The sequence below is a fragment of the Zonotrichia albicollis genome, chromosome 7 (genome assembly GCF_047830755.1).
Source record: "Zonotrichia albicollis isolate bZonAlb1 chromosome 7, bZonAlb1.hap1, whole genome shotgun sequence".
NCBI lineage: Eukaryota > Metazoa > Chordata > Aves > Passeriformes > Passerellidae > Zonotrichia > Zonotrichia albicollis.
Window position 1 is genome coordinate 26,388,170 of NC_133825.1, and position 26,665 is coordinate 26,414,834.

General features: G+C 43.0%; 1 protein-coding gene across 1 annotated transcript in view; it reads right to left on the reverse strand.

Annotated features, from left to right (window-relative positions):
* The window catches only part of CSGALNACT2 (chondroitin sulfate N-acetylgalactosaminyltransferase 2), a 32,747-nt gene extending 6,476 nt beyond the window's left edge, over positions 1–26,271 (reverse strand). Inside the window, exons 1-4 of the mRNA XM_074544731.1 lie at positions 26,070–26,271; positions 9,319–10,558; positions 1,819–2,035; positions 1,189–1,290 (exon numbers count right to left, since the gene is read on the reverse strand). Coding sequence (XP_074400832.1) covers positions 1,189–1,290; positions 1,819–2,035; positions 9,319–9,982 — 983 coding nt within the window. The 5' untranslated portion in view covers positions 9,983–10,558; positions 26,070–26,271. The remainder of the gene's footprint in view (positions 1–1,188; positions 1,291–1,818; positions 2,036–9,318; positions 10,559–26,069) is intronic.
* Positions 26,272–26,665: the final 394 nt, after the last annotated feature.

The window sequence follows — 26,665 nt, forward strand, 5'->3', positions numbered from 1 at the left end:
GGAAGCCAGAGTGCTGGCATGACCAGCACACTGACTCATGGGGCAAAGGCCACCTGTGTGACAGTGCCACCACAACCCAGGCACTCTGCTTCTCCTCGCTGGTCACCACTAGCACACATGCCTGTACTCCCAGCAGAAGAGGGAAGGAGCAGCCAAAGGAGACTGGAAACACACTCAGAGAACATCTTCAAGCAAAGTGAAGTGTCTACTTCAGAGACACTTCAGAGGACAATGCTTGAAGAGAGCAGAGTGAAGATATTCAACAGTAGCACCACTAAAAAGACAGTGAATCTGGTAAATGGCCAGTGAGCCTGCAGCACTGACTCAGTGCTCTGAGGGACATCTCACAGGGAGCAGGGCAGGCAGCAGAGGCCTCAAAAATGGAGGGGTACAGCACACAGCGGGTGCTAGGGAGACTGCAGCAGCAAATGCAGAAATTCTCTCCTCCCTTCCTACGAGATGCCCTTACGTGTCAGGCCAGCTCTCCATCGCACCTCCAAACTGGTGACAAAGCAGCCTGTGCCTGGTCTGTGCCATGGCGAGGAGCCTGGCCAGCATCCTAAGACAGGGACCACACCAGAGCTCAAGGCAGCTCCCAGCTCAGGGATGGGTGCAAGAGCTCAGGTGGTGAAGGAGCCCCTTGGCTACAGGTGAAGGATGCTGACACCTGCCCCATCTCTCTGGAACAAAGACCATAAAAGACACGTTTGTGAATTTTACTGATGTAATGCTGAGACAGCCATGATGAACCCTGCCTTAAGTTATTTTACAGCTGAGAGTAAGTACAGGCCTACTCTGACTACTACATTTCTCTTCCTTATAATTAAATAAAATTGTTTCTCCAGTGAGGTATTAAAATGTACATCCCAGTTCCAAAGAACTTCAACTCTAATCAATCTGTTAGCATGACTGAATATCCACTGCAAAACTCATCCCTGTTGTTTTTGGGACTGTCAGATAGAAGCCTCAAAGTCTTTTCTGGCTATAACTTGATTTTTAGTAGTCTTCAGGAAGCTTTTGCAACCTAAGCTGTAAAATGGCAACCATAAATAGGGTACACTAAATAAATAATGAATTTCCAGTAACCTGTGTTGGAGTATTAGCTTTATTTGGTTTATTTCTTCATTCTTTTTTAAAAGCTGTTTAAAATGCCAGTTTTACTGACTGATGTTGGATTGACATACTTACCTAGCCACAGATTCTAGGATGTTTTTCACTTCTGATAGACCATCTTGTCCAAAGTACACCACTGTGAGGTGAACACGCTTATCCTGATGAATGCACACATCCCTGTAAGCACAAAGATAAGCTGATATTAGTAAATACCTGAAACACAACAAAAAACTTTAGGTACTTAAAAGCTACAGCATTAAAAAGAATTAGCAGATTGAAGTGTTCTGGCCATCACCAAATGGCTTCAGAGAAAACAAGAAGAGATGCTTTCTCTTCTTTCCCCATCCTGCCCATTTACATCAGAAGGTTCCAATACTGTGTGTCACATTCCAATACCTTCTTTTATAAACAGGCACTCCCCAACTGATGCAAATACACAAATTATGTTCAAAATCATCTGTGTCCAGGTTCACAATGACCCTGACTTTTGGTAATTTTGCTGCAATTAGAGAATCCCTTAAGCCTTTTTAGAAGGAATGTTTTCTCCATACAGTAGGTTCAATTACAAACATCCCAAGGCAGTTGCACACAATGTTGGAATCATTAGCTCTGATGCGACTCAACCAGAAAAGGAATTCAGTCTGAAAACAAAACAAAATGCTGAAAATCAGGAACATAGCTCACTATAAAATCTCATGCACCTACCTAAAGTTTTGCATAAATTGTGCAAATGCCTCAGTTCTTCCAGCAAGAGGAACAATAACGTTAATGATCGATCTAGAAATATCGACTGTTTCACTCTTCACTTTCATGAGGGGTCCAAAAGGTCGGAACAAGGTGACATGCCTGTACTCCATGCCATCCATCTTCTTATAAAACAGCTCATACTGCGTCCCCTTATCTCTCTCTGTACGATAGTAACCTGAAGAATAAGTCACACAAGTAATATGTAAAGTCAAAGATCCCAGCAGTTTTATTTCAGACACACAGGTTCTCTTTACAACTAAAGAAGTGAGGGCAAAGCTTCTGGGTTTCTCCTAAAACGATATGAAAGTTCCACAAAGGGTTATCCATCACAGTCACCCTTCTACCATTTTAGGTCAGACTTGAGAAACAATCCCAAATTAACTCCAGCTTCCCCTGCTTCTTAGAGACAGGTCCTATGCCAATTCCTCTAGTGGAGTTGGGTCTTCCCAACAAAAAGGGAATTCAGCTAATTACTAAGAAAAAGGATGGATGAAATCTAATATTGCCTGTTCTTAAGCCCTTCAGTAAGCATCTAGCTCTGAGCTAGCCCACAGTAAAATCTGAGATCATCTGGCCAGTAATCACCACAAGAAAAGCAGAATTTGTTCTGTGGGCTGAACAAATGACAGTAATTGCTTGATAAAGTCTGCAAAATCTGACATGTGGCATTTAAACAAAACAACTATGTGATAATACTGGAATGCTTTTAAATTGTTTTCACTGCTGACCAGTAATTAATGTTTTCTATCTGACAAATAAGTGGTACTTCACTAACCCATAGTCTTCTATGGACACAGGCAGAAGTTTTTCTATGTGGCTGTCACACTTCAGGACAGAAGTGCTAGTCCCTCCAGAAACAGGACTACCTGTTGAGAGATGTTTTACTCCAAATGGGTAGAAAAAAATCTGTCCCTTTCAGAACATGGGCCTTTAACTTAAGGGCCATCAAAGAAGGAAGTTAAACCAACAGACTCTAATTTTACACCACATAGGAAAGGACTGAGGCTCATCATTCCATATCTATGCTAACCTGAGAGTAAGAAATGATGACAGGAAAAATCCTCCAACAAAAATGCCTTACGTTCATCCCATCTCTGCTTTCCTCTCACCAGCAAGGAAAAGATGTATTATCCACAAGAATCACAAGCTACACCATGAACTGGCATTACATTCCAGTTAAGTGGCCACCCAGACCATAGAGAAAGTTACAAAGAGCTGCATGTTCCCAAGTGGGAGGGATGCACACCCCTGGCCTAACACGCTGCATTTCCTTGCACCTGGCTGCCCTGAACTGCCCCTTCTCCAAGCCAGTCTCCTCAGCAGCTGAAATCCCTCCCAGGCTCCCACCCAGAAAGCAGCTGGTGGCAGGCCACAGAGCAGGCAAACCACACTGGTAACACAAAAGGTTCTCTTTTGTACCCAGCATTGATAAGTGTCCTTTTTGTTGACTTTTTTTTGCAACTGAAATCAATACCAGACAAAGTATGCAAAGCAACCAGCTCTCATCTTAGAGCAGCTTGAGTTTGACTGTCTCAGGAACCAGAAAGAAGGGATGACAGAGCTTTGTGTCTCTCCCTCTGCCCAGGCAAGTATTCTCCATGTTCCCTTCTCTTTCAACACAAGAAGCAAAGGAATGTGCACACCACCTTGACCTAACTTCTTTCTTTATATCCCAGATTCCATCTACAAAGAAAGAAGCCTTTCCCTAAATCCACCTCCGTGTTCCTCTGCTCCAGCCTCCATCCCCAAACCAAACCCAGTTTCATTCACTGATGTTCCCTCCTTCTGCCCAGTCTCTTACACCTCTCCCATGCCCAGCTCTGTAATGCAGCCTGTCTCGTGGACAGTGCACAGGCAGACCCGATGGACAACGTGGATGAGCACCACAGAGGGGCTGTGGGACACACGGTGCAGCAGAACAAGCTAGTCCATCACACTGCGAGTCAGTGATGACTGAAGCTCTCAGCAGAGAGGCTTTGACCCTTTGAACAAAGTTCTGCAATGCTCTCCTTTAAGAGACTGAAATTCACATTTGTGCTTTTGTCAGCACAGAGATGCATAATTATGCATCACATTTTAATGCTTATTTTCAAATCATTATTAATTACAAGCACTGAAAATGGTGTTTCAAACAATGAAAGGCCACAGTGCTGACTGCCAGAAGCAGCAAAAGAATTTAAATCCCTCTCAGCCCTTTTCCATTCCAACTCATTGTGCTGCACACTCCAGCACCGTAGCTGAAAACAGCATCTTGGTTAATGGAGCAGCTCATGCACCATGGTGCTCATACATCACACTTTCATGTAATAGGCAGCAAATACTTTGGACCAGGACTCCTGGGGAAATCAACCTTCAGTATTTTATATTTTACTATTTTTGCTGCTATCCAACAGCTGTTTACAGAAAAAAATACCATTTACAACATAAGTGAAGTTTTTTAAAAGCATAACAGCTGCCAATAGCTTATCTTAAATCAAACTATAAGCTTCAATGACAGTCTACAACAGAAGGCTGAAGTAGAGAGTAAAACTTTCTAGACTAATTTAAAAAAAATTAAACTAAAGCAAAGCCCACTGCTATAACTTCATAAAGAGCTTAATAGGCAAATTCAAATTGGAATAGAGTCTAGCCAACATTCAATTGTTGAAATACAAGATTCCAAACTTTTGAATCTCAACATGCTACCAGAGCCACATTTCTTTTAAATAGTATTTACTCCTGGAGTTATTCTCCTTGCTACGAGGTAGCTTCTGTTGCTAATCTACGAATTTGAATACTTTTATGGGACTAAAGTCTCTATGCACAGAAGCCAGATTTGAGAACAGCCAGAAAAAGAACCCATATCTGGTTTACTTCTAAGTGTATTCAAGTTTTTAACACTTGGAACTGGCTCATTTAATAAAACCTGTTATCGCACCTTGCAACTAGCATACACTGGCTGCCATCCAAAAGAGAGCTCCACAAGCAAAGAGGTAAAAAGCAGCAGAAATAATTTAACAGCTGCTATTCCTGGTCTATGAAGCTTTACTCCCTTTGCAGAAGTTCTGCTTCTCACCAAACAAATTAAGCACAGGAATCCTGGGGATCAGTTACTATGAAAGCCAAGAAGCTGTTCTTCTCTTGCCCTGAATATTCCTTGCTTTACAACTGCCAGGCAGTGTTTGGTCTGTGGGTTGCAGATGGGTCTGGTTCTTTTGGTGGGTATGAGAGCTCTCCACTGAAGCTCCCAGGACAGTGGCCAGTTGCTGGTCCTATGCAGCACACAGGCAGGGGCTGTTTGCATGACCAGCAGTCCACATTGCTCTGGGGATGGCAAAAACTTCGAAGCTTGCACATGGGAATAAAGGATTTTTACATTCCAAGGATGGGTGGGGGTGGGAAGGCTTCCTTTTCAATGCTGACCTAAACAAAGTTTCCTGATTTTGCCCAGTTTCAATTGGAAACACAGAAGCAAGAGAAATGGACCCAAACAGCACTGCTAGAGATTCAATAACAAGACCTTTATTAGCACTTAGCTAATTGCCAATTAACTTCTGAAAACACGCTAGTGCTTCTATTTTCCAACAGTTAATTTTAAACATTTGTGCAATGGAAGAGCTTGTAATCTCTTAAAAAAGCCAATTACACTGATAAATGTAAACCCAAATAAGCCAGTTACACTGATAGTGAAGTGCGTCCATGAAGGCTCCTCAAGGCTTCTCTATCACCATTCAAGACTCAATGTCACATGCTTCTGGAGAAAGGGAACACAGAGGTAATACTATTATTTGCTCTGAATTACTCTCCATTTCTCAATATTATCAAATACTGATCTCAAAGAAATCTATTTTTAATGGAAGACTATCTTAGAACATGCAGTTCAGCAATTAGGTCCATTGTTCATAATCCTAAATCTATTCATTTGTGAAAATATGTAAAATTGCATCTTTTATCCTCTCTAGGGATACTCTTCATCCAGGGGGAACAGGATACTCTTGTTTCTCATACACTTAGATCTAACGTAAACACTAAGAAAAAAAAATACTTCAAAGGGTTTCTCGAACAGTAACTGCATAACAAGACTTTTTTCAGGTCAGATTTTTATTCTGTAAATATTACAATTCTGGAAATTTCATTATGGGTTGCTGCAAAGGAAAACAGGTACAGCAAACAGAGCTGCGAGATTTGCTGGTTTTCCCTTCATCAGCAGAGCAAGTCAACTGAGCTTTGTGAAAAACAATTTGAAGTTTTCAGAAGGTTATCTTTGTAGTTGTAATATACACTTAGAAATCTTTTCTTTACTTAGTGTTATTGCGCAAAGCCTGCACATAACCATGGTGTGGCTGTGACAGATCTGCCTTATCTGAATTCCAAAGCAGATTTGGATCACTGCTGTGTTTTGCAACACTAAAAAAGTAACGTGAGCTCAGGAAGCCCTTGGCCAGAGTGCTCCCTGCTGTGGACACAGCTCCCCTGCCCCACCACAGAGCATCTCTGTGCAGAGCCCACAGGGGCTGAGCTTGCTGCGAGGCATCAACAGTTACATCCAGGACACACTGCAAAAACAGAGTGCAACAAAAAAGCTGGCATGGCTCAGCATGCATTTGGAACTTTTTTGGCCGGCCTAGTATCAAGACTAATAAAAATCAGTCGATTCAGACTACCATAAGTATTATGGGCTAATTAAGTGTACTTTTTCAGAAACAAGTTTATTTAGGAAATTCTTATTTTTAAAACAGAAAGCAGATCAATTTAAAATTCAAGTTATTAGTATTAGTTGTCTCAAGTTACTCCAGTATAGATTAAATCCTAAACACAGTAAGAAAAAAAAATTCTTGATGTTTTTTCAAATGAAGACAATGATACTGAACTCACTGGGCATCCGAGGCAATTCTGGGAAAGACCTTCAGACATAATCAATAGACATTAAAAGACACCATTAAGTAAAATAATCTATAAGTAAAGATGTTCTAAACTTAATTAAACAGTCACCAAATTCCCTAAGGAGAGTGTACCTGAAAGTACATATCACAAAAATTTACATGGTTTAAAGTTTAGTCTACTATTTCACAAGTCTAGGAAAAGAGCAGACCTAATTCCCAGAACCAAATACTGACATATATAAAAAATAGCCTGTTGAGGTAACAAGCTAGAAAGCTTCAGAATAAAAATTTCTTGCAGTACAGTTTTGTGGATAAGTTTTTGTATATAGATATGTACTAGTTTTGAGGAAAAAAATCCTGCAAGTTAGAATATAAAATCAACTTATCTATATTGAGCACAAAACATGATGGTTATGTATTAACTAATGCAGTACCATGTTTTCTTTTTTGTCCCAGAAGTGAAAAAAAAAATTAGAAACTTGTGTTTCTCAGCCTCCAGGTTCAAATTGCACAATACTCTAGTTTTAGTCACAAACCACTTATTACAAAATAATTACCAACCGAAGAGGATGTAGAACTTAAATTACATGCCTCAACTGAAGCCAGCTTTAAAAACTGTTTCCCTAAATGAGCAACAGTAATCCAGCAACAATGTGGATGTGCTCTTGGGACAGTTACAGGACCTGTTCTGACTTCAGCTGATATCCCAAACCTGCTAGGCACTTTGATCCTACCAGTTTAGGACAGCTTAAGGGACCAGCATTTTATAAACAGAATGGCATCAGCTTTCCAACTGCACTTCCACCCAAAGGGGGTGCCCAGGCAGAGTGCTAGAGCCTGTTTACAGGGCTGCAGGGCAAGGGACCTGCGTGCACCAACATTGCCTGGGTCTGCTTCTAAACTCTGACTGCAGGAAGAACAGGCGTGGAGAAATATATGTTAACATTCAAAAGATGCCTTTTTTTTTGATGGCTAAATTAGCCAGTAGTATTTGCACATAAAAAACCCACAGAATACCCACACAATCCACAGCTTCTGTCTGAAGAAAGATACTAATAGATCTAGATAACACTATGGCTGGTTGCTAACACACCCATATGCAGCATAAAAGACTTGTCTTTCCCTACAGTTCCTGTAACCCTGCATTTGAAGTTACTGTCTTTACAGCAAAAGGAAATGAGTTTGATTTCCAAAAACAAATTCTGGTGTGAACAGAGGCAGAGGTATGAAGTGTAATTCTAAGGTCCTAAAACTACTTGCTTTCTTGAATGTCTGTTATTAAAGGCAGTACACTAAAAAATCATCAGCTATTTCAGTCATGGTAAAATAAAAATCCACTTGAGTACAAGCAATATCTAAAAGAGCAATGGAAAAGCTGCTGAATACTTAATGTAGAAATAAAGCAGAAGAATGATAACCCCTGGAAAAAATAGTCGGGTTTTAAATGAGAACTGTACTAAGTGCCCAACACAGGCTGTGTTGCATTGACCCAGCTGAGTGGATTCCATGGCCTGTACCACCTTCTGGAATGAAGAAGAGTACTTTCATCAAACTTTAAACACAGTAGCTGTTAAAAACAGAGACTTTTTGCACTACAGACCAATTACATCATGTGAGACTGAAAGAACCCATTATTTCAAGGCCAATGGTACCTTTCTCTAGCATGTCTGCTAAATAATACAGCTATCAGTACTCACTTCAGAACCCCTTCTCTAGTCATGGTCTTACAGCATGGTCCGCCTTTTGGTCTTTAATGGCAGCATGAACTGTATTTGTTACTGTAACTATGAAGAAGAGGTACTAGGGCAGTTTTTGATAATACTTATTTCCATTGCAGAAGACCATACCCTGAAAGCCACCTGTTATGGGATTTGTCACTACTGCACCTTTTAAGGGCCTTACTAAGTGTTCAAAGTTTAACTGCTGCATAGGCCTTTATAATAATGTGTGTTCTGCAATAAACTTACAGGCACTGAGACAAAACTGACAACAAGAGAACAGTTCAAGGCTGCCCAGCTCAGCAGACCCCATAACTGTGTACCATGAAAGGTCTATTCAGGACACCAAGTTCTTCAGCTGACAGGCCTGGAACCCAGCCTACCTCTCCCTCCAGTAGGACTGTGCCAGCTCTAAGGAACTCAAATGCCTGACTATTAACTAAAGTGGCACAGAGATGGGTGAGGAAAAACCATGTAGCTTCATACTGGATTATTTAACTAGTCTGGAACCAGAGAGATGAATCAATTTCTCCCTCCCACTGCCATCAGTTTCACTGAAAGTCTTTCAGTTTAGTACCATAAGCAGCTGTGTCACACTAACTTTGGCTACAATCAATTACAAATGCATATGTATTTTAGGCAGATACAGCTTCCCCAGTACATCTCTTGTGATGAGTTCTTCTGAAATGCATTTGTTACTCCATGAAAAAAAAACAAGATAATGAAGCAGTAACATCCTCATCATCAGAAATAAAGGCTCTTATTGTGCAATTACTCTTCAAGACTCCATTCAAGTAAGTAAAACACCTAAAAGTACAAACCCCATTAAATGCCCATTGTGACATTCTGCTACGGGGCTGGGAAGCATGTAAGCATACCTTCTATAAAATCATTTTCACTATACAGCTGCCTGTCTCCAACTCCATCATCTTCATCTTGTCCATCTTCTTCATCTGGATTATTGATAACTTCTAGGCCAGCCTCGATAACTTCCACCAACTCATCTCGCTTGTCCTTTCTCACAGGTTTCTCCTCTGGATGCCGAGTGAGCCCCATCTCCAACTGGAACACTTTCATGGATGTGAAGCTCTCAAAGGGAATGACTCCATACTCACTCGGCAGCTTGGCCCCCACGCTCACCTCAGCTTTGTCAATCTGGGAGTGAAGAAACTCCAGGAGATCATTGGATGTTTGTTCCTTGGTGCCCTGGTAGTTCATGCCATTGACCTTCGGGCTCTTTTTTTCCTGCAGGGATTTCAGTTTGTCACTCATTTCCTGAAGCTCTTGCTTTAGCTGGGCAATCTGACGTTTCAGACTGGTAGCTCGGTTTTGATAATGCTCTTCTTGTTCCTGCAAGAGAGCTTGATAGTATTCTTTACCCATGGTTTCACCTACAACACCAGGCAGAGATCCATTGCCATCTGTTTGTGGAGCACACTCCAGCAAATACATGAGCAGGACTAAACTGAAAAGTAAAGCAAGGCCCACCAATAGCCAACGAGTCCTGGCTTGAATTACTAAGCCTCTTCTGGGCATTCTCATATTATTTCTGCTTCCAATCCTAAAAGATTAAATATCTGCTCTTGCTTTCCAGGGGACATCACCCCAGACTTCAAATCTTAGAGAGAAAACACAATTGTAATGGCTACTACAAGTTCTGGTAACATAGCAGATGTGCAGTTTTCAAGCTTTGCCTTAATCAGGTGTCATTGCAGAGATGTAAATCTGAAGTTCCTGTGTCATCCATAACCATCAACTGTAAGTCTGGCTGACGCCATACAATTTGTTCAGGATTTCCTACCCCAAACAAAAAAAACCTGCAAAGGCAGAGGAAGACTGAAGACACCAGCAAGGAATCATATTTCCATTTCCTAATTCAGCCCTAGTTGAAGGGGCCTAGCTTATTTGAAGTTTTGTGAAGGAAATCTGCAAAAGTAATTTTGTAAGCTTTGAACAGACAGCAATTTCTCCCCCACTATGTGCGAGAGCAATCTACAGTTTAGTAGTAATAATTTTCATTGGCTAGTCTGGCTTTTCCTCTGGCACTTGAGTATTTTATTCCACTTCCCCTCCTTTCCTTGGAATCTGTAGTTTGAGTCAGCAAAACGAAGACAGAACCTAAAATTAAAAGAAAGGTGCATATTAGAACTACAAAGCAGACAGTCATTTGAGAAACACATGAACAAAGTTCTAACACATGCATGCAAAAGACCGATGGTGGAAGAAGTGACAAAGGGAGAGCAAAAAACATTTCTTTTTTTGCATTACCCATCAGCAGCTCCCTCTGACACAGTGCCTGGAAAACAGGGATATGGACAGTCCAATAAAATGCATCTGTCACACAGCTAGCCAAAGCAATAACGGTTCTTATAGTCTCACCACAGTTTATTTCACATTTGCTTTAACTCCCCCATTCCTTCTTGGCTTTTTGCTTTGTTTTACTCTGTGGGAGGAAAAAAAGATACCAAAATCCCATGTCTTTCCTACTCCTCTAAACTACTTTAAAAAATATAAAAAAAATCCCCATGAACTATTTTGAAGCAGCAAAAGCTTGCAATTTCATTTGCTTTTACTTTAAGTAAATACCTTTCAGGGTATAACTGTTAACTCATGAATAAATTATTATAGATTTTAATATCAAAGTTAATCGAAAACGCATTTCAGATTAAGTCAAAAGAAATTAAAATTCAACACCAATCCCTGATTGATGAAAGGGATCCGGAGATTATCCATCCGCTAATATTTCCATCTTCTGACATGGCTGGGCTAGCATGAAGAGGCAGTGACCACTTCATGGGTCACACTCTTACATGACTGCCCAAACCAACCTAGAGGGAAAGGCCAGGGAAACAGCCCACAGTTATGCAAGAGGGGGATACCAAAAGTCCTGCTCAGCACCGAGTCAGCTAAATGTTTTATAGGCCTCCTCAATGACAGCATAAACGAGTAAGAAGTAAGCTCAATGCATGTTAGTCTACTTTCAACATTAATAAAATACTTTCATTTAAAATTTGCTTGTATAAAATAAGTGAAGCTCATTAAAATTTATCCAGGGACCTATTAGCTCTACATCCATATTGACTGTGTTATGCAATTATGGTTTGGGGGAAGTTCTGAGACTCCCAGTTTAGTTTCACTATCCTTAGGAGACTAGAAAAAAATGGCTCACTCCCATACTCCTTCTGCATGGGTTAGGCAGAGTTACCTGGCATTGCCAGCTGCCACCCAGCCCATCTTGTGCTGACCCTGAGAGGCACTCAGGGTGCCACAATGCTCCCTGTGTGTTGACAGCAAACACCTGGCACTGTGTCTCCCTGATTGTGTCTTTGTGCCACTTCTCCCTTCCCACTCAGCTTCCAGCACCAGGATCAGCACCCCTGATCACTGGTGCTATCATATTCAGCATCTTCACTTGCAAGAAAGTTCCAATTGCAAGGCCTGAAAGACCTCTAAGTGCCCTATTGATACCACCAGCAGCAATGCCTGTTTGCAGGCATATCATCCACACCGAGTTTGGCAAGGGCTGCACACCTTAAGAGTTGTCCAGCTGAAGTCTATAGGACTGCTCAAAGCAGTTTTTAGTATTTGTAGTGCTAAAGTCTCTGTTAATAAATAATTTACACAGATTATGTAGAAATTCTTAGTACAGCAGATTAAAGGCAATTACTCATCTGAAACTGAAGCTTCTGGAACTCATGGAAAGCTACTGGAGACTCAGGTACAAAATAAGTAACAGTTTTATCAGCTGAATACTAGATAACATCCTTTCAAGTCCAGACAAGCCAGAATTTAGGCACTCCTCACTGCATAAACACAATATTATATAAATGCAAGTTGAATGCCTATAAAGAGTGATCAACTCCAGATGTATCCTCAGACTACTGACCAGTGTCCAGATGTGATGAATCAAGGGAGACAGAAGAAAAATTCTACAGGATAAAACCACTTCACAGAAATGATACAGTATCATCCCAAGCTTTCTTTAGTACAAAGATAACCATATGATGATTTATTACATTTCTTACTGAATTCTTGTTCTGTTAGACTGCAAGAGGCAAAGCCACAATTAATAGCATAAAGAATCATAAGTTTCTTTAAAACTCAGCAAATGCTAAACTGTACTAAAGCTACTCCATGCAGAAGCTGACACATTTTCAATCAGTAAAGGCATACAGAAAAATGACCAAACTATCTTACTTGCATAAAATATCAGTAAATCAAGCCCCAACTATACTAATTGTTATTAACTGACAAAATCAATACCCCTGAAGATGAAGCATTAGTTGTAGCAGGCTTTTGTAGTCAATTATTGCTCCACCAATAAATTGCCCTGTGCTCAACTTTGATGAGTCACTCAGTTTCTTTAGGTCTCATTCATGTCTTAGAAGCAAGGGAGAGCAGATCTCCTGATGTGGTGTCAAGAGGACACAATGTACCAGGAGATGAAGATTCCCTCAGAGAACAGCAGGGGCAGTGAGAGAACTCTTGCTCTTGCCACCTTTCCCACTGTGGCCAAACATTCATCATAATGGTGAGCCTGGGCTGGGGAAGCCAACACACCCTGCAGGGACTCCCTGCTGGACACTGCAGGTTCCTGGCCCTTGCCAGGAGCCCTTCCCCTGCTCAGAGCACAGGGCTGCCTGGGGACACTGCCCTGCCCCGCCCCAAGGGGTGCCCAGGGAATATACACAATAACCCACTCCTGCAGCAAGGAGAACTGCACCACTTGCCCTTCTAGGCTCCAATTATCCCTTGATGAGCTGAAACCCTGTATCTATGGGCCAGTGACAATCCTTTTAACAAGACAGCCTTTTTACAGGAGACAGGCACTGCCTATTGCTGTTTGACCATTTTTTTCACCATAAAGAACATGCATTTTTCCTATTAGAGCTTCACCATGGCCTTGAAAGGCCAGTAATGTTTGTGCAACCAGTTATGTTGAACATTAAAATTTTAAATTGCACATGGAGAGTTGAATGGGTAAGTTAGTTTGCTAAAGCAGTGGGAACTGAGCCAACTGACTTTTTTTTTTTTTCTTCAGTATTACTTCTGCTGAGGGAAGTTACCATAAAGGAGTAAGACACATTTAATCTTGAATACTTCACAGAGTGAGTGAAAGCAGAAAGAATCTTCCTTCCTTCTTTTCCCATTGGAAAAGGAGAGCTTATGAGCACTCTATTTCACTATCCTCTCTTTTCAGAGAACAGGGGGGGGAAAAAGCCCTTGTTTTGCGTATGTACAACCCAAATTTGATCTGAATTTGGTCTGGCACAGCCCTACTTAAGGAATTCCAGTAACTAGGCTGTAGAACATGATCACAACAGAAAGCAGGCTGTGAAACCCCAGAACAAGCAAAAGCACATGGGATCCCAAAAATCACAATAGGGAAATTAATTGGGTTACATAGACCATTCTGAAGTTTATAAAAAAGGACAGTAAGATTACCTGGTAATTAGTAATCACACAGAAGTCCCTGGAATTTCAGAGCTTAAATATTAAGCTCCAAAACTTTAAATTGCACCGCTATTATTGCATGCTGGTATTTAACCCCTATCAGTTCTTCAGAACTAGTCTATTTGCAGTAGTCTGTATGATCTCCAAAGAATGAGACATCTGAGACTCACACAAGTCTTATAAAGATCTGCAGGTTTTCCAGGGGCACCTGGTTGTAAATACTTTCTGCATTTCCAGGGCCTTCTGTATATTCAACAATGGAAATGTTTCTGTTCCTTACAAAAAAGTTCATTGATTCTCTAAGCACAAGGGAACAGACCAGCATGCTAATTGAAAATGCTTCACATTTTTAAAATTATATTAGCATTCTGTTTTTGTTCCTTGTTGCAAAGGATGAGTACATCCTTCTGAAGTGGGGAAACATCACACTTAAGGCAGTGACCTAATTCAGTATGCACCTGGCTTCCTGCCAGACTGTGGGGACTTTCCTTGTGTGAGCATGTTTTACTTTAGACGTGTCCTTTTCATTCAGCATGCCCTAGATGGACACTGTTTAGCTGCTCATGAAATTCCAGCTGAGAGTTATTGTATTGTTCATAATTTCACCCAGATGCCACAGATATTCACTGTATTAAGCCTCCTCCACACACATATTTCTTTTCTTGGCAAGTTACACAAAGAAAGCATAAGGTCCAATGTCATCCCTTGCACACTGCACATTCCCTTTTCTTCTGAAGAAGAGTGCCACTGAGAACAGGACAGCTTGGAATGTCAGAGGAGCACTGGGCACACCTTTATCCTCTCACCTGCTGAAACCAAACAAAAGCAAGCTGGGCATCTGCTGTTGCAGAAACCCCAGAGGGAAAAACCTCAAACCATACCTTCAGTACACATCACTTCATCTCTGCTTAGAGAGTCTGCTGAGGTATATCCACAGAAAAGACAAAATAATGTGTCCAGGGTTTTAGTACACAGTTCTAGTTGAGTTAGTACTTAAGTCAGACTTGTCAGCTATTAGGAACAAAGGAAGAGGGGAAAAAATTCACAAGAATTAACTGCTGAAGTTCTCACTTTCCATGGAAAACTAGTGAAGAATCTCACCCTCTTTACTGACCAAAAAACCCCATCTTTTTATTACAGTTCTGCCACCTGATATGCTTTCAGCTATGGCTCTGCCTCCCAAGCATACACACACACATGCACTGCTGGATGGGAGAAAAGTTAAAAGGCACTATCAATTTATGGAAAGACAACCCACATTCAATAAAACCAATAGGAAAGTGAAAATAATCACGAAGTATTTTAGACCTTACCAGTTTCACACTGAATTCTGAACAATCTGAAAGTTTTGCTTGTACACATTGCAACCATTGCCCAGCATATGGTTGCATATACAATGGTAAGCATATACAACAAAGCTTATTTTCAACTTCTTGAAAGTTTAGAACATGACATACTATTCCAATTAATTCCAACACCCCCCTTTAGCTGATCGGCACTGAACTTCAGCTTTGCCTCAGTTTTGTTGCTCACCTTACCTGGTTGACACCAAAAGGAATTTTTCAAGCTACCTCTTGATTTTCATCAGTTTCCTTTCCTCTGCCAAAGCCAGAGTCCCATGGGGGAAACAGGGAACAATGATGACTGTGCACTAATCACTGAGCATCTCACTTCATTTTTAATAAAAGACGTGGGAAAAAAAATGAACAGTGGTGAACTGTCCACATTAAAATTCATCACAGGCTGTTCATAAAGTGCTCAGCATATCTGCAATAGGTAGCATCAGATAGTTCTTTAATTTCTAAATGGGAAGGGAAAAAATCATGCCTTTGGCAAGAGGACCATTCTAGAACTCACAGTATACCAAGAATAAGCAGTTCAGGCATGGGAACCATAGGAAAAAGTTACTTCAGTGAAGAGTGCAACAAACACAGGATTTATTACTCAAAAAATAATATTCTCCATGCAAATAGTTTCTACTACAAAAAGCAACATTGTTATTTTGTCAGCAGAAACGCTGTGCTCCAAAATAAAATTAAGACCAAACCTCCACAAGTTTCCTCTGCAACATCAGAGGCTGCAGTATACAGGGAAGATATATCAGATTTCTTATCTTCCTTGTTTCATGTGATAGGTCAACTCACTCTCAACACCAGGGAGAGATAAAAATCAATAAAAAACCTGCCTTTTCCAAGGACCAGATCCTGCTTATTAATTACATCTTTTCAGGATAAGCAAGTGAATCAACAGACTTTGTACTGACTTGTAAAACATAGAAACATAGAGAAGAGTAGAGGTTCATTTTAATAGCAGCACTCAATCATCTCAGAGATCAAGAACAATCAAGCAAGTCACGCTTTTTACAGCTTGCCCAAACTCTCTCTTGCAATTTCTGTCTCAGTTTCAAGTTCCCAGGAATGTGTTTTTACAACAGCAACACAGCCTTGGGGGCTGCAGGAAGGACCCATCCTGCTCATGCCCCACACACCCCTTCCCGGCCCCGTGCACATGGGCAGAACATAAACCAGCTTGCCAAGCTGACAGAATAGGAAATATTGTGGGGTTTATTGCCTCTGTTCTCAAAAAAGCAAGCAGAAGGTGATATCCAACAACCTAGAAATGGTGGCATTTTTGCCATGACAATGCCTGGAAAAAGCAGTCACACTGTCATGCTTGAAGGAAATAATAACTGTAGTGTAGAGATTTAAATGCAATTATTTCATGACCTACTGTGAAATAACAAGGAAAAAGAGCAACCTTTTGCTGGAGCAGTTTTATCTCCTATAAATGACAGAAGCAAGCATGTTATCTCTTGTCCTGGCATTTGTTGTTCCTAAACAAAACTAAACCCATTACGTGGTTAAGTGGACAAATGAAAGAATAGTATTATTCACATTATTTACTTTATAACTAATCCAAAGTAAGCAATGAGCTTATGAATAGAAGCCCTGCTTTGGCTTCAGTGAATCCAAAGCAAGTCCAGTTGTCTGGAAAATGCTGAATTAAAACTGAAACCCAACCAGCTACACCTCAACCACACACTGGTCAGTATTATTCCATTTCAGGAAACAAAAGTAAGCTCTCAGTCACCTTACTGTTTTTATGAAGAGACACATCTGCTTGGCAAGAAAAACTAGGTAAGATGTCCTAGGTAGGACCAGCTGAAGGAGTTTCATTTGCTTGCTTGCTTGTTTTAAAATTATTATTGAACAGCTGTCACGAAAAGCTCTTCTATCTTCAGCTTTCAGAAGACAGTAGCTTTTCTGTATGACACAACTTTTCCTATCACTTACATTATTTAGCTTGTGGGTTTCTGCACTGCTGTTGGTGCTATTCCTCTTTTTAAATTTGGCAAGAAAACCACAAACTCCAAGTTTGGTGAAGCTCGTCTTCTTCCCCTTATTCTCAGGAAATTAAAGGAACAGCAGTTTTATATGACTACACTTACTGCACCTACTTTGCTGGTTGCTAGAGCTCAACCTAGAAATAAGAACAGACGCACAAGAGCTCAGCACAGTTATCAGGGAAGATTCTTCTCCTGGTATTCCCAACACCTTGAAGGTAATGCTGTTTTTCACATGAGCATTAGGCAAGAACCCAGCTTGTTCTTACCATAAGGCTTTGTTAAACCCTTATTAAGGACACAGTCCCCACAAGGGGCTGCATAAATTATAACACAGCAGCATTTGGGTTCCTGGGCACAACACCTGAGCAGCCATACCCAGCAGCCATGCACTGAAAGGCGGCAGAGCCTCCCACCAGCTGTGTAACACTGCACACCCTGTCAATGGAAAAAGTCTGTGGAGGACAGCTTAGGCAAAACTAAATCCCACTTACAGCAACTGCAGCTTATCTTCAAGGATGCACAACAGTCTCTGTTAGACCACGTGCTGGGAGATGTTTATACCTCTTTCTGTAGGACAAAGCAGCAGCTGCAGCAAGAGGCAGAAATTAAACTTAAGATTCCCAGCAGTCTTCAAAAAGGTAATGCTGTAGGTAGGGCTTTTCTGCACAGAAAACAGCCTGCTTCAGAAAGACACAAAACCAGTTACACTTAGAAACACAGCATCACCTGGAATCAAAGTGAATGAGGAAAGGTGAAATACTCTTTGTGCACCCTAAGTGTCTAAACAACTTAAAAAGCTAAATATTTCCCCCACACAAGATGAGCCTGCTCCCTCAAATGCAACAGGGCAGTAAAAGGTGATACCAACTCACGTGCACAGCATTTGCACAGCACACCTACACTTTCACTGATGCTGTGTTCTATTTATTAAAATTAATCATTGAGAATGGCTGCAGTCTTCCACTGTGGAATGGTAGCTGGCAAAACCAAGGAGATGAAAATAACGTGGTCTTCCTGCAATTGCTTCACCTGAGTTCTACATCTAACTGCATTCCCAGAATCAAGCTGTCTTCTGTTTTCTCAGATCTCTGTTATCTACTTAGCTATATATGGAGATCAAGATAACATAGCTACTGTAACCCAGGCATAGTGAAAATATAAATGCCAACCTATGTAAACTCTGGAGCTGTTTTTAAAGGGTAATTGTCATTCAAGTTCATACATGGAGCCAGTGAAGACTTCACACTGTGGGAGGTAAGAACAAAGGTCATACATGCAGTTTCCTCACACTGCAAAGCAAATCTCAAAATGCTGTAGAGCAAAACAGATCCTTTGAGGCACTCACAGGTGGCTCTCACACGGAGATTTTCTTTTTCTTAAGTAATCAAATGAAGGGGTGGAAAAGGACAGCCCATACCCAGAGTGTTCTTTCTAACAGCTGCACAGCAAATTGGCCAGCATTTTAAAAAAAGTTAGAGACTTAATAATGTGGAGAAGTTAAACTTTTTCCTTTTTTTGGATTTTTTTCCTATGGTAAGCGTGATACCGTTTTCAAGGATGCAATATTCCAGACTATGATGCAGCTATAGCAGTCGAAGTGGAAACAAAAAGAAATTAAATTCTCAAGTGCATCCGACTTTCTTAAAAATACTTTCAAACTTCTATTAATAGCCATCTTAAAACCAGAAATGTTTATAGGAAATTGATTTAAATTTAATAAAAACGTTTTGTTGGACAACTATGCACCACAGCAATATTCTCTGAAGTAATGATTTATTGCCAAATTTTTTGAGGGTTACCTGGACCAGGGAATATTTGTACATGTCTCCTCAGTGCATGTTTGAAGATCCTGAAGTGACCATTGGAAGACATTTCTGTGCATTTTGTCCAAGGGGTAGTCTGGCCTGAGAGTTTTAAAACAAGGAAAACCAGCTTAAAATACTACTTGATCCAGAAATCCTGAGAAAATACTGCTTTGAAAATCAAGCACCCTCAAGTTTCTCTTAAATAAAACTGAACCAGATAGTTTAAATTCACATGTGGTTTTGAAAACTGTGCTCACTTTGCTATTCCTCAGTCCTCAATTGAAAATGGAAGGAGAAACACAAACTACCAATGTTTTTAGAAAGGCTAAAATTCAGTGTAATAGCTCAGGTTCTGCTTTCAGCACAACAAATCAGCCACGAATATGTCACCAGCCATGAAAGCTGGATGCCAAACAATTGAGAAACATCTGGTGCATTCCAGAAGCACAGCTAATGTCATCTGTAATTTTTCAGTATGACATTACACCTAAGCATTAACTTACTCTTAAAGGACTAGCAATACCAAGCTTCACTGGAAGCAGAAAAGCCAGCAGCTTGTCAGAACTGTCTATCTGGATATTTTCCTTGTATTGCCAGTATGAACAACTGGAAACCTCAAACACTGAGCACTTGGGCACTATGCTGCTTCACCTCTCTTGCTTTGTTTTTCAAGTCCCTGAAGTCAGTCTTTGGACCACTTGAACTGCCTTTCCTCCCCTTTTCTTCAGGAAGAGATCCTCATGGTCTGAAGGGGAGAGAAGCCAAGAGTTTTTGCAAACCTCTGCTAAGTTTTTGCAGGCTCCTTGCACTCTTCTTTCGCTGTGTTCAAATCTCACTACTTTTTTTTTTCTAACTTTTTTTGCTTGTTTTGCTTCACAGCAGGGACATAGAGGTTGTTACCACAGACACTTGTCATAAGTGCCATATTTAACACATGGTTCTACCGGCAACAGCTTCTACTACACTGTTTGAACACTTGTCGAGAGTTGGTTTTTCCCCCCTCCCTTCCTGTCCCCTCACACAGTTGATTTAAATCCCTATCATTTCCGCGTGCTCAGGACCTTAAACTAAGGAGGAATTCTGAAGAGTTAAATGCAAAATAATTCAAAACCACTGGATTCTGTCCAAAACCTAATTTAAAAAATCCAACATAAAGAAACATGCATAGCAGCACTTCATAGCAGAATCTAATACAGTGTTTTGGATGCTAACATCCCAGTTTGCCAAACACTGGGGGCACTGGGGCAAAGTTTGCCCTGCAGAGGCATCTTACTGGAGCAATGGTTTGACTGTGCTGGGAAGAAACCTGCCACGCCAGCCTCTGCGCAGCCAGCACTGACTGCAACCAATACTCATCCTGCTACCTCACAAATTGTATGTCTCTTCTTCAGAAGACAGAAGTTCTGCACAGACAGAAGACGTGCATCAGGAACTCACAGAGCACATGGAAGATGGACTACACTACCATCACTCAGCAGTCTCAATTTTCACTCTACCACAGCACAAGCCGTGCAAGGCATCTGCTGCCCCTGGGGCAGTGAGCAGCATCAACAGTGCTGTCAAGTGCCATCCTTTCTGACACCACTGCCTGGGTAAGCCTTTAAGAGACAGCAGAAGTGCTACCACAAGCCATCTGAAAGCTGTCACCTAAAATACTCTTGCAGGACAGACTTTATTTCACAGAAACTTATAACTTAGCCTCAGGACTGTGGGTTCACTCCGAACAGTGCTCAAGAGTAGCACATGGTGTTTTCAGTGTGCTTCAAAACACAAGTTCATTTACATCATTTCCTCTGCTTTAATTCAGCTGTGCTCCCAACAGCTTCAATTGCTTCCTGTGCATCGCTGCTCAGCACCTGCCCCTGCAGCAGCAGCACAAACTCCACCCAGAACTCTCCAAGTATTATCTCTGCAGTTTATACGGAGAGGATGCAAACACCACACACCAGCACTGGGGGAGCAGAAAACCTGCCTGGTTACTGATCTGGCTGCAACTGACTGTCACACACAGCACACTACAAACACAACAGCCACACACAGAATTAGCTCAGAACCTCTGCACAGCAGCACCTCAGCCATCAGCTTTAAATTTTCATGTCTTCCTGCAATTACACACCTGAAAGCCACAAACTGTCCTTCCATGTCCCTGGCAACTGCCATCGGAAAAACCATTAGGGCCCTTTTCTTTACACAATTACCTGGGGCTAGTCAATACTAAACTGCTGCAGGTTCATACACAACTTTTTGGAGAACTCAGGTGTCCTATAATTTTGGTCTTCTATGAAAGCATTCATATATTGTCCTGACAAAAAGCACAATTAACAGTGCAGACATACTAACCTCATTTTGTGCTTGATGTTCATTCGTCAGAGTTAAATACAAGAAGTGTCTGCATAAAAGAACCTCACCTGTTCAGTAATTTTACTTGGAAATGCAATAACTGCAAGTACTGTATTTCTAAGCTACTTTTAACTCCTACCTGTTGTGCATTGTATTATTTTTACTCTGAACACCTGAGAACCTGCCTGGAGCTACATTCAGCAAAAGGAGACGACTGCTGCCAGCCACAGCCATTACCAGTACGCAGGTAGGACCCATCTCCAGAGGATCTGTTAGCCGTGAGAGAATTTTACTTTTGCTCTACAACTAGCACATTGATTTCCTTGAACTGAAATTCCCTCCAGTATGCCAGAGAAGAGTAAAATTACTTTCCCTAGTTTTTGGGAGAACAAGTGCCAAAAGTCTGCCCACCAAACCCTCCACCAGCACCAGCCCAGCCACCCCTACATTGCTGAGACAGCCACAGCACTTCCATCCTGCACTTCTTCTTTGGTTGCCAAGGGCGTACTTGCACTCAGACTGCCACAGGCAAACATTCTTACCCCTCCATCTATTGATGCAATGCACTGATGGACATTTTAGGCCACTTCTGGCCATGGCAGAGAAGCTGATGGGAAGCCTCACTTTTGACAGCAGGATGCACATGGTGGCTGTTGGGTGCTGATTTGTGCTTTCTGGACAGCTGCCCTAAGTGACATCCCTACCAGAGAGCACAGTACCACAAGAGTAGGATCCACTGCCAGGAGCTGCTTCAGCAGTGAAACACCACCAGCTAGTGCAGGGAGCAGGAAAGGTAAGAACAAACCCAGACAGACCTGCCCTTCACCACCCACCCACTCCACCAGTGAAAGAATTAAAGGGGGGAAAGGCTGAAGCGAAACAGAGGCAGCTCTGCCCCTGCTGCCACCACCCTCCTCAAACGCACCTCCCCAAGGAGACACGGGCACCCTCCACTGCAGGGACATGGGCTCAGACCAAAACCTTCCCAGGAACACAGGAAGGGCCACAGGAAGCAACCACACCCAAGAGCACCGTGCTGGAAAGCACCTACACTGCAGGCAGCCTCAAATCAGTAAACAGGCCAATAAAAAGCACTACTGCCACTTTTTATTACAGCTGGATATGACTGTCAGGAAATAGACTTAAACAGTACAAACATGATTCCTCACAAGATTCCTCATGTCATCTGATTTAGATTCTCTGAACTTCACTCTGAAACACCAACTCTTCTGATGCTCTTCCCAGAGCTCACATTTGCACTCACAGCTGGAAGTAACTTGCCAGTTTTATCAACTTGCTTTTGGTGAGTGAATGGAAAGAGCCTTTAAAACAAGTAAGGTAAAGCAGAGATTGTTTCAAGATATTATTCCCCCACACCCCATTCAGAAATGATCAGGAGCAAGCGGCCTCTGCCAGCCTGACCATAACCCCGAGGTGCAGCACAGACAGCCCAGTGCCAGCAGACAGACTGCAAGCCTCTCACAAGCACTTCACTGTGCCAGGCTTGCACAGGCAGCACCTTCAAGGATAAGGGAAAAAAACCATCTTCCTTTATCCTTCAATCTCCCGTCTTTAGTGACTACACACAGCTTGCAATCATTACCTTGTTACTCTTCTTAAAAGATTTTCTCAGTTATCAGTGACCATCAGAATCACCAATTTAGACTTCACACACCATAAAGTATTAGATACCCAAACAACACCAAGCTGAATAACTTGTCAGTCTACATTTTTAAGTACACACAAAATACTTGCAGCCTTACAATAAATTTTTTTAAAGGCCTGGATAAAAGCAGAAGCTAGCTGCACCCAAAATGGGCCTCTAAACCAGGGTCTAAAACAGTACCCTATTCAACTACTTTTGCACCACAAGACACTCATGACTGGAGGGCTGTAACTTGCAGAATTTTTCCTGCCCTCAAAAAAAAAAAAAAAAAAAAAAAAGTAAGAGCTTAATAGAAAAGAAATTAAAGAAATTAAAGATATTAAAGTAATTGCACACTTCCAGATTTTGTTTTTAATGAGCCATAATATTAATGGATGTGCTGGGCTTTTCTAATCATCATTCAGAATGAAGCTGTTCTGGCAGACAGTAAGAAGTCCCCTTCCACAAATTTCTTCTTACAAGCTGTGGTTCCAACTCAGAAATAAAACTATATTCCCATTCCCTTCATAAAGCATTATATTTCTTTTATCAGCACCTTGTGAGTTCTGGTCCCATTTCCCCACTTCCAGCACTAAGCTTAAAAGAGCATAATTAGATACATAGATAAAGCAGTTATTTGTGGTTTGGTCTTTTTTTTCTAAAAACAAGCTCCTGAAAATATTTTCTTCCCAATGTGCCCTTTGAGAATGATTTTTTTTTAAACAAAGTCCTGCACTCTTAAAACCCCTGCCTATTTTCTACATTACTTTTCCAGAAGTAAAATTATTATGGCCTTTTCCCACACTTTTATTCTGAAGGGCTGATCTTTTAGAGGGCAGATGAGCTAACAAAAAGCCAAGGACATCATCAGCTCTAGCACTTATCCAAAGCCTGACTTTCACCCCACCTCTGTGATCCTGTTTCCGCATTATTTAAGGAGAAAATACTGCAAGTCATGAAGCTTGCTTCATAATGACAGGCTGCATCAGAGACAAGAAAAACATTGTGCAATTTGTTTTCTGCAGTGAAAAAACTGACCTCATATTTCTCATACCCGCCCTCCTGGGAGTTTTAGTTTTATCTCTTTTTAAAGTTCAGGTGATTCTGATGGACTCTTTTTATAAAGAGGTGCACAGAACACTTCTGGCAAGCATGAAGTAGCAGACTGTGATGCAGGGGTTGAAATCCTTGTGCCAAATATGCTTGTGGGTTTTCTTGGTAAGAGACCACAGCTACTTACTATTTAACCATGCCCTCAGATGATGTTTCTCACTGACTTGGGAAGACCCATATCCTGGGGCTGGATCATAAAAGCAAAGAATTTACATTCAAGAGTAATTTGGTGCAACTTCTACCACAATGCAGCAGCTGTACCAACAGCTTTGGGGGTTTCTTTTTCTCCTTTATTCCTTCCTTCCTTAAGCCTGAGAAAAACGCTAAAACAAAGTCATGGGATCAAGAAGGAAAAGAACTATTCAACATCAACTAATCTTAATCACACTGAAGTTCTCACAAGTTTTCTCCAGCAACAGACAAGCTAAAGAACGTCTGTTTGAGCAGTACAGTCATGTACTTCAACAGCCACTTCTCCTCCCATGTTCAGCTGCTGATGGTTCAGGACAGTGGTGCTGTGGCAATGCTCAGTGCAGGAGCCTGATATTTCTGATAAGGACTCACTGGGAGAGTCTCCCACAAAAGCCTCAGGGTGTAACTGAGGCTCCTAGCTAACACCCCTCTGCAAAACACATCTACCTCCACTGACAGCTACTGGGAATATTCCCAAGCTGCTGCCTTTGGTGCTCCTCGGAGACTCTCTTTCTAGCCAATAAATAAAGGGAAGCCAGAAGTTTCCCTCAAACACACTAAAGCAAGGTAGGAACTTGCAGCTAGTGCATGCTGGAAAAGAAGAAACTGTCCTACGAGGCCTAGCATTACAGCCTCCAAGAAGAAGGGGGGAAAAAAAAGCTATTTTTACTGTATGACCTTAAACTGAGAGATACTGACTCAGTGTTGAAACAACCTCTCTTTTCTGCAGTTAAGTTACCGGTGCAAAAACAATACAGTCAGTCCTTATCCATCATCTACAAGTTTAGCAGAAGAGATCAGCATCTCAATTTCCACCTGACAGAGGGACTTGAAGAGAAGGAAAGCACAAACAAACAGCAAAACCACAGAACAAAGTAAACACTGATTACACTCCACTGAAAACATGTACTACCAAATTTAAATTTCTACATACTTAGGTTTAAAAATGGTCTTGCAAATTGCAACATCCCCCGTTAGTGCTTTAGCATTTCTGAATTAATTGCCTGGTGACAATTACACAATTTATTTTTATGCTCAATACCAAACTCTCACAGTTTGCAAGAGCACAGAATTTACGGAGCAAGAACGTCTGACAACCCGGAGATGTAAAACACAGTTGAAACAACGCTCAACATTCCACCGGGGATAATTAAGCACCCTCATCATAATTTCCCCAATGTTGGGGGGTTGCTGGAAGGAACGGGGGTTTCTCGCGGCCGCAGCGAGCCCGAAGGCCGCCCCACAGCCCGGCACAGCCCCGGCACAGCCCGGCCGGGCGCTGCCCCGTGCCCGCTCCAGCGCTGCGCTGTGCCGGGGGGCCGCCTGCTGCATCCCGCTGCCTGCAGCTGCACAAACGCGCTCCCAGCACGCCCACGGCCAGCCAACACAATGGAAACGCAGCCGTGAGGGACAGATTCGTTTTATTGTTGAGACAGCGCTACGGTACCACCGACCCGGCGTCCAGGCCGCCGCGCCAGGGCGGTCGGGGCAGCCCCGGCTGCGCAGACCCGCGGCTGCCCGGGGCGGTCGGTGCGGGCCGGCCGCAGCCCGCTCCGGGCCGGGACACGGGGCCGGGCCCGCCGCCGTGCAGCTGCCCGCGGCCGGCAGGGCTCCGGGGCGCTGCGCGGCACCTTCTGCCGGCAGCGGCGAGGGGCGGCGGGCAGGCGAGGGGCGCGGGGCCGGGGAGGAGCGGGCCGGCCGGAGGGCGGAGGGGCGCGGTGCCGCCGTACTCACCGCGCGGGCCGGCGCGGAGCCCGCCTGCACTTCCTGCGCGCTCGGAAATGAGCGGGCGGGACCCTCCGCCGCGCCGCTTAAAGGGGACGGGCCGGCCGCCCCCGACCGCCCCCGGGGCGGGACCGGGTCCCCCGCGCAGTCCCGTGGGGGAAGCGGGGCCGCCGCCGCTGCTCGGCAGCAGGGAGGGGCCGAGGCACCTCCCTCCGCTCCCGCACCCCGCCCTGCGGCGCCTTCGCTCCCCGCTGCCCGGAGGCGGGGGCGCGTCGCGCTCCGATGCGCCCCGGGAGCGGCGAGCAGCGCTCGTCTAAGGGCGAGAGCGGAGCGGATCAATGCACCCTCCGCGGCTGTGCCGGCCGCGCCCGCCGGCGGGCCCTCAGCGCCGCGGCCGCACCGAGCGCCACCGGGGGCTCCCAGGCCCTGCGCTGCCCGCTCGCAGCGCTGCCCGGCCGGGCACTGACCCTGCCTGCCCTGGGAACAGCCCCGGCTCTGCCCGGGCACCGGCAGCGCAGCTCCTCTGCCTGCCCTGCATGGGGCTCCGCAGCTCGCACAGTTCCTGCAGCAGCAGCACAGTGATGCTGATTCTCCCATGTTAGCAA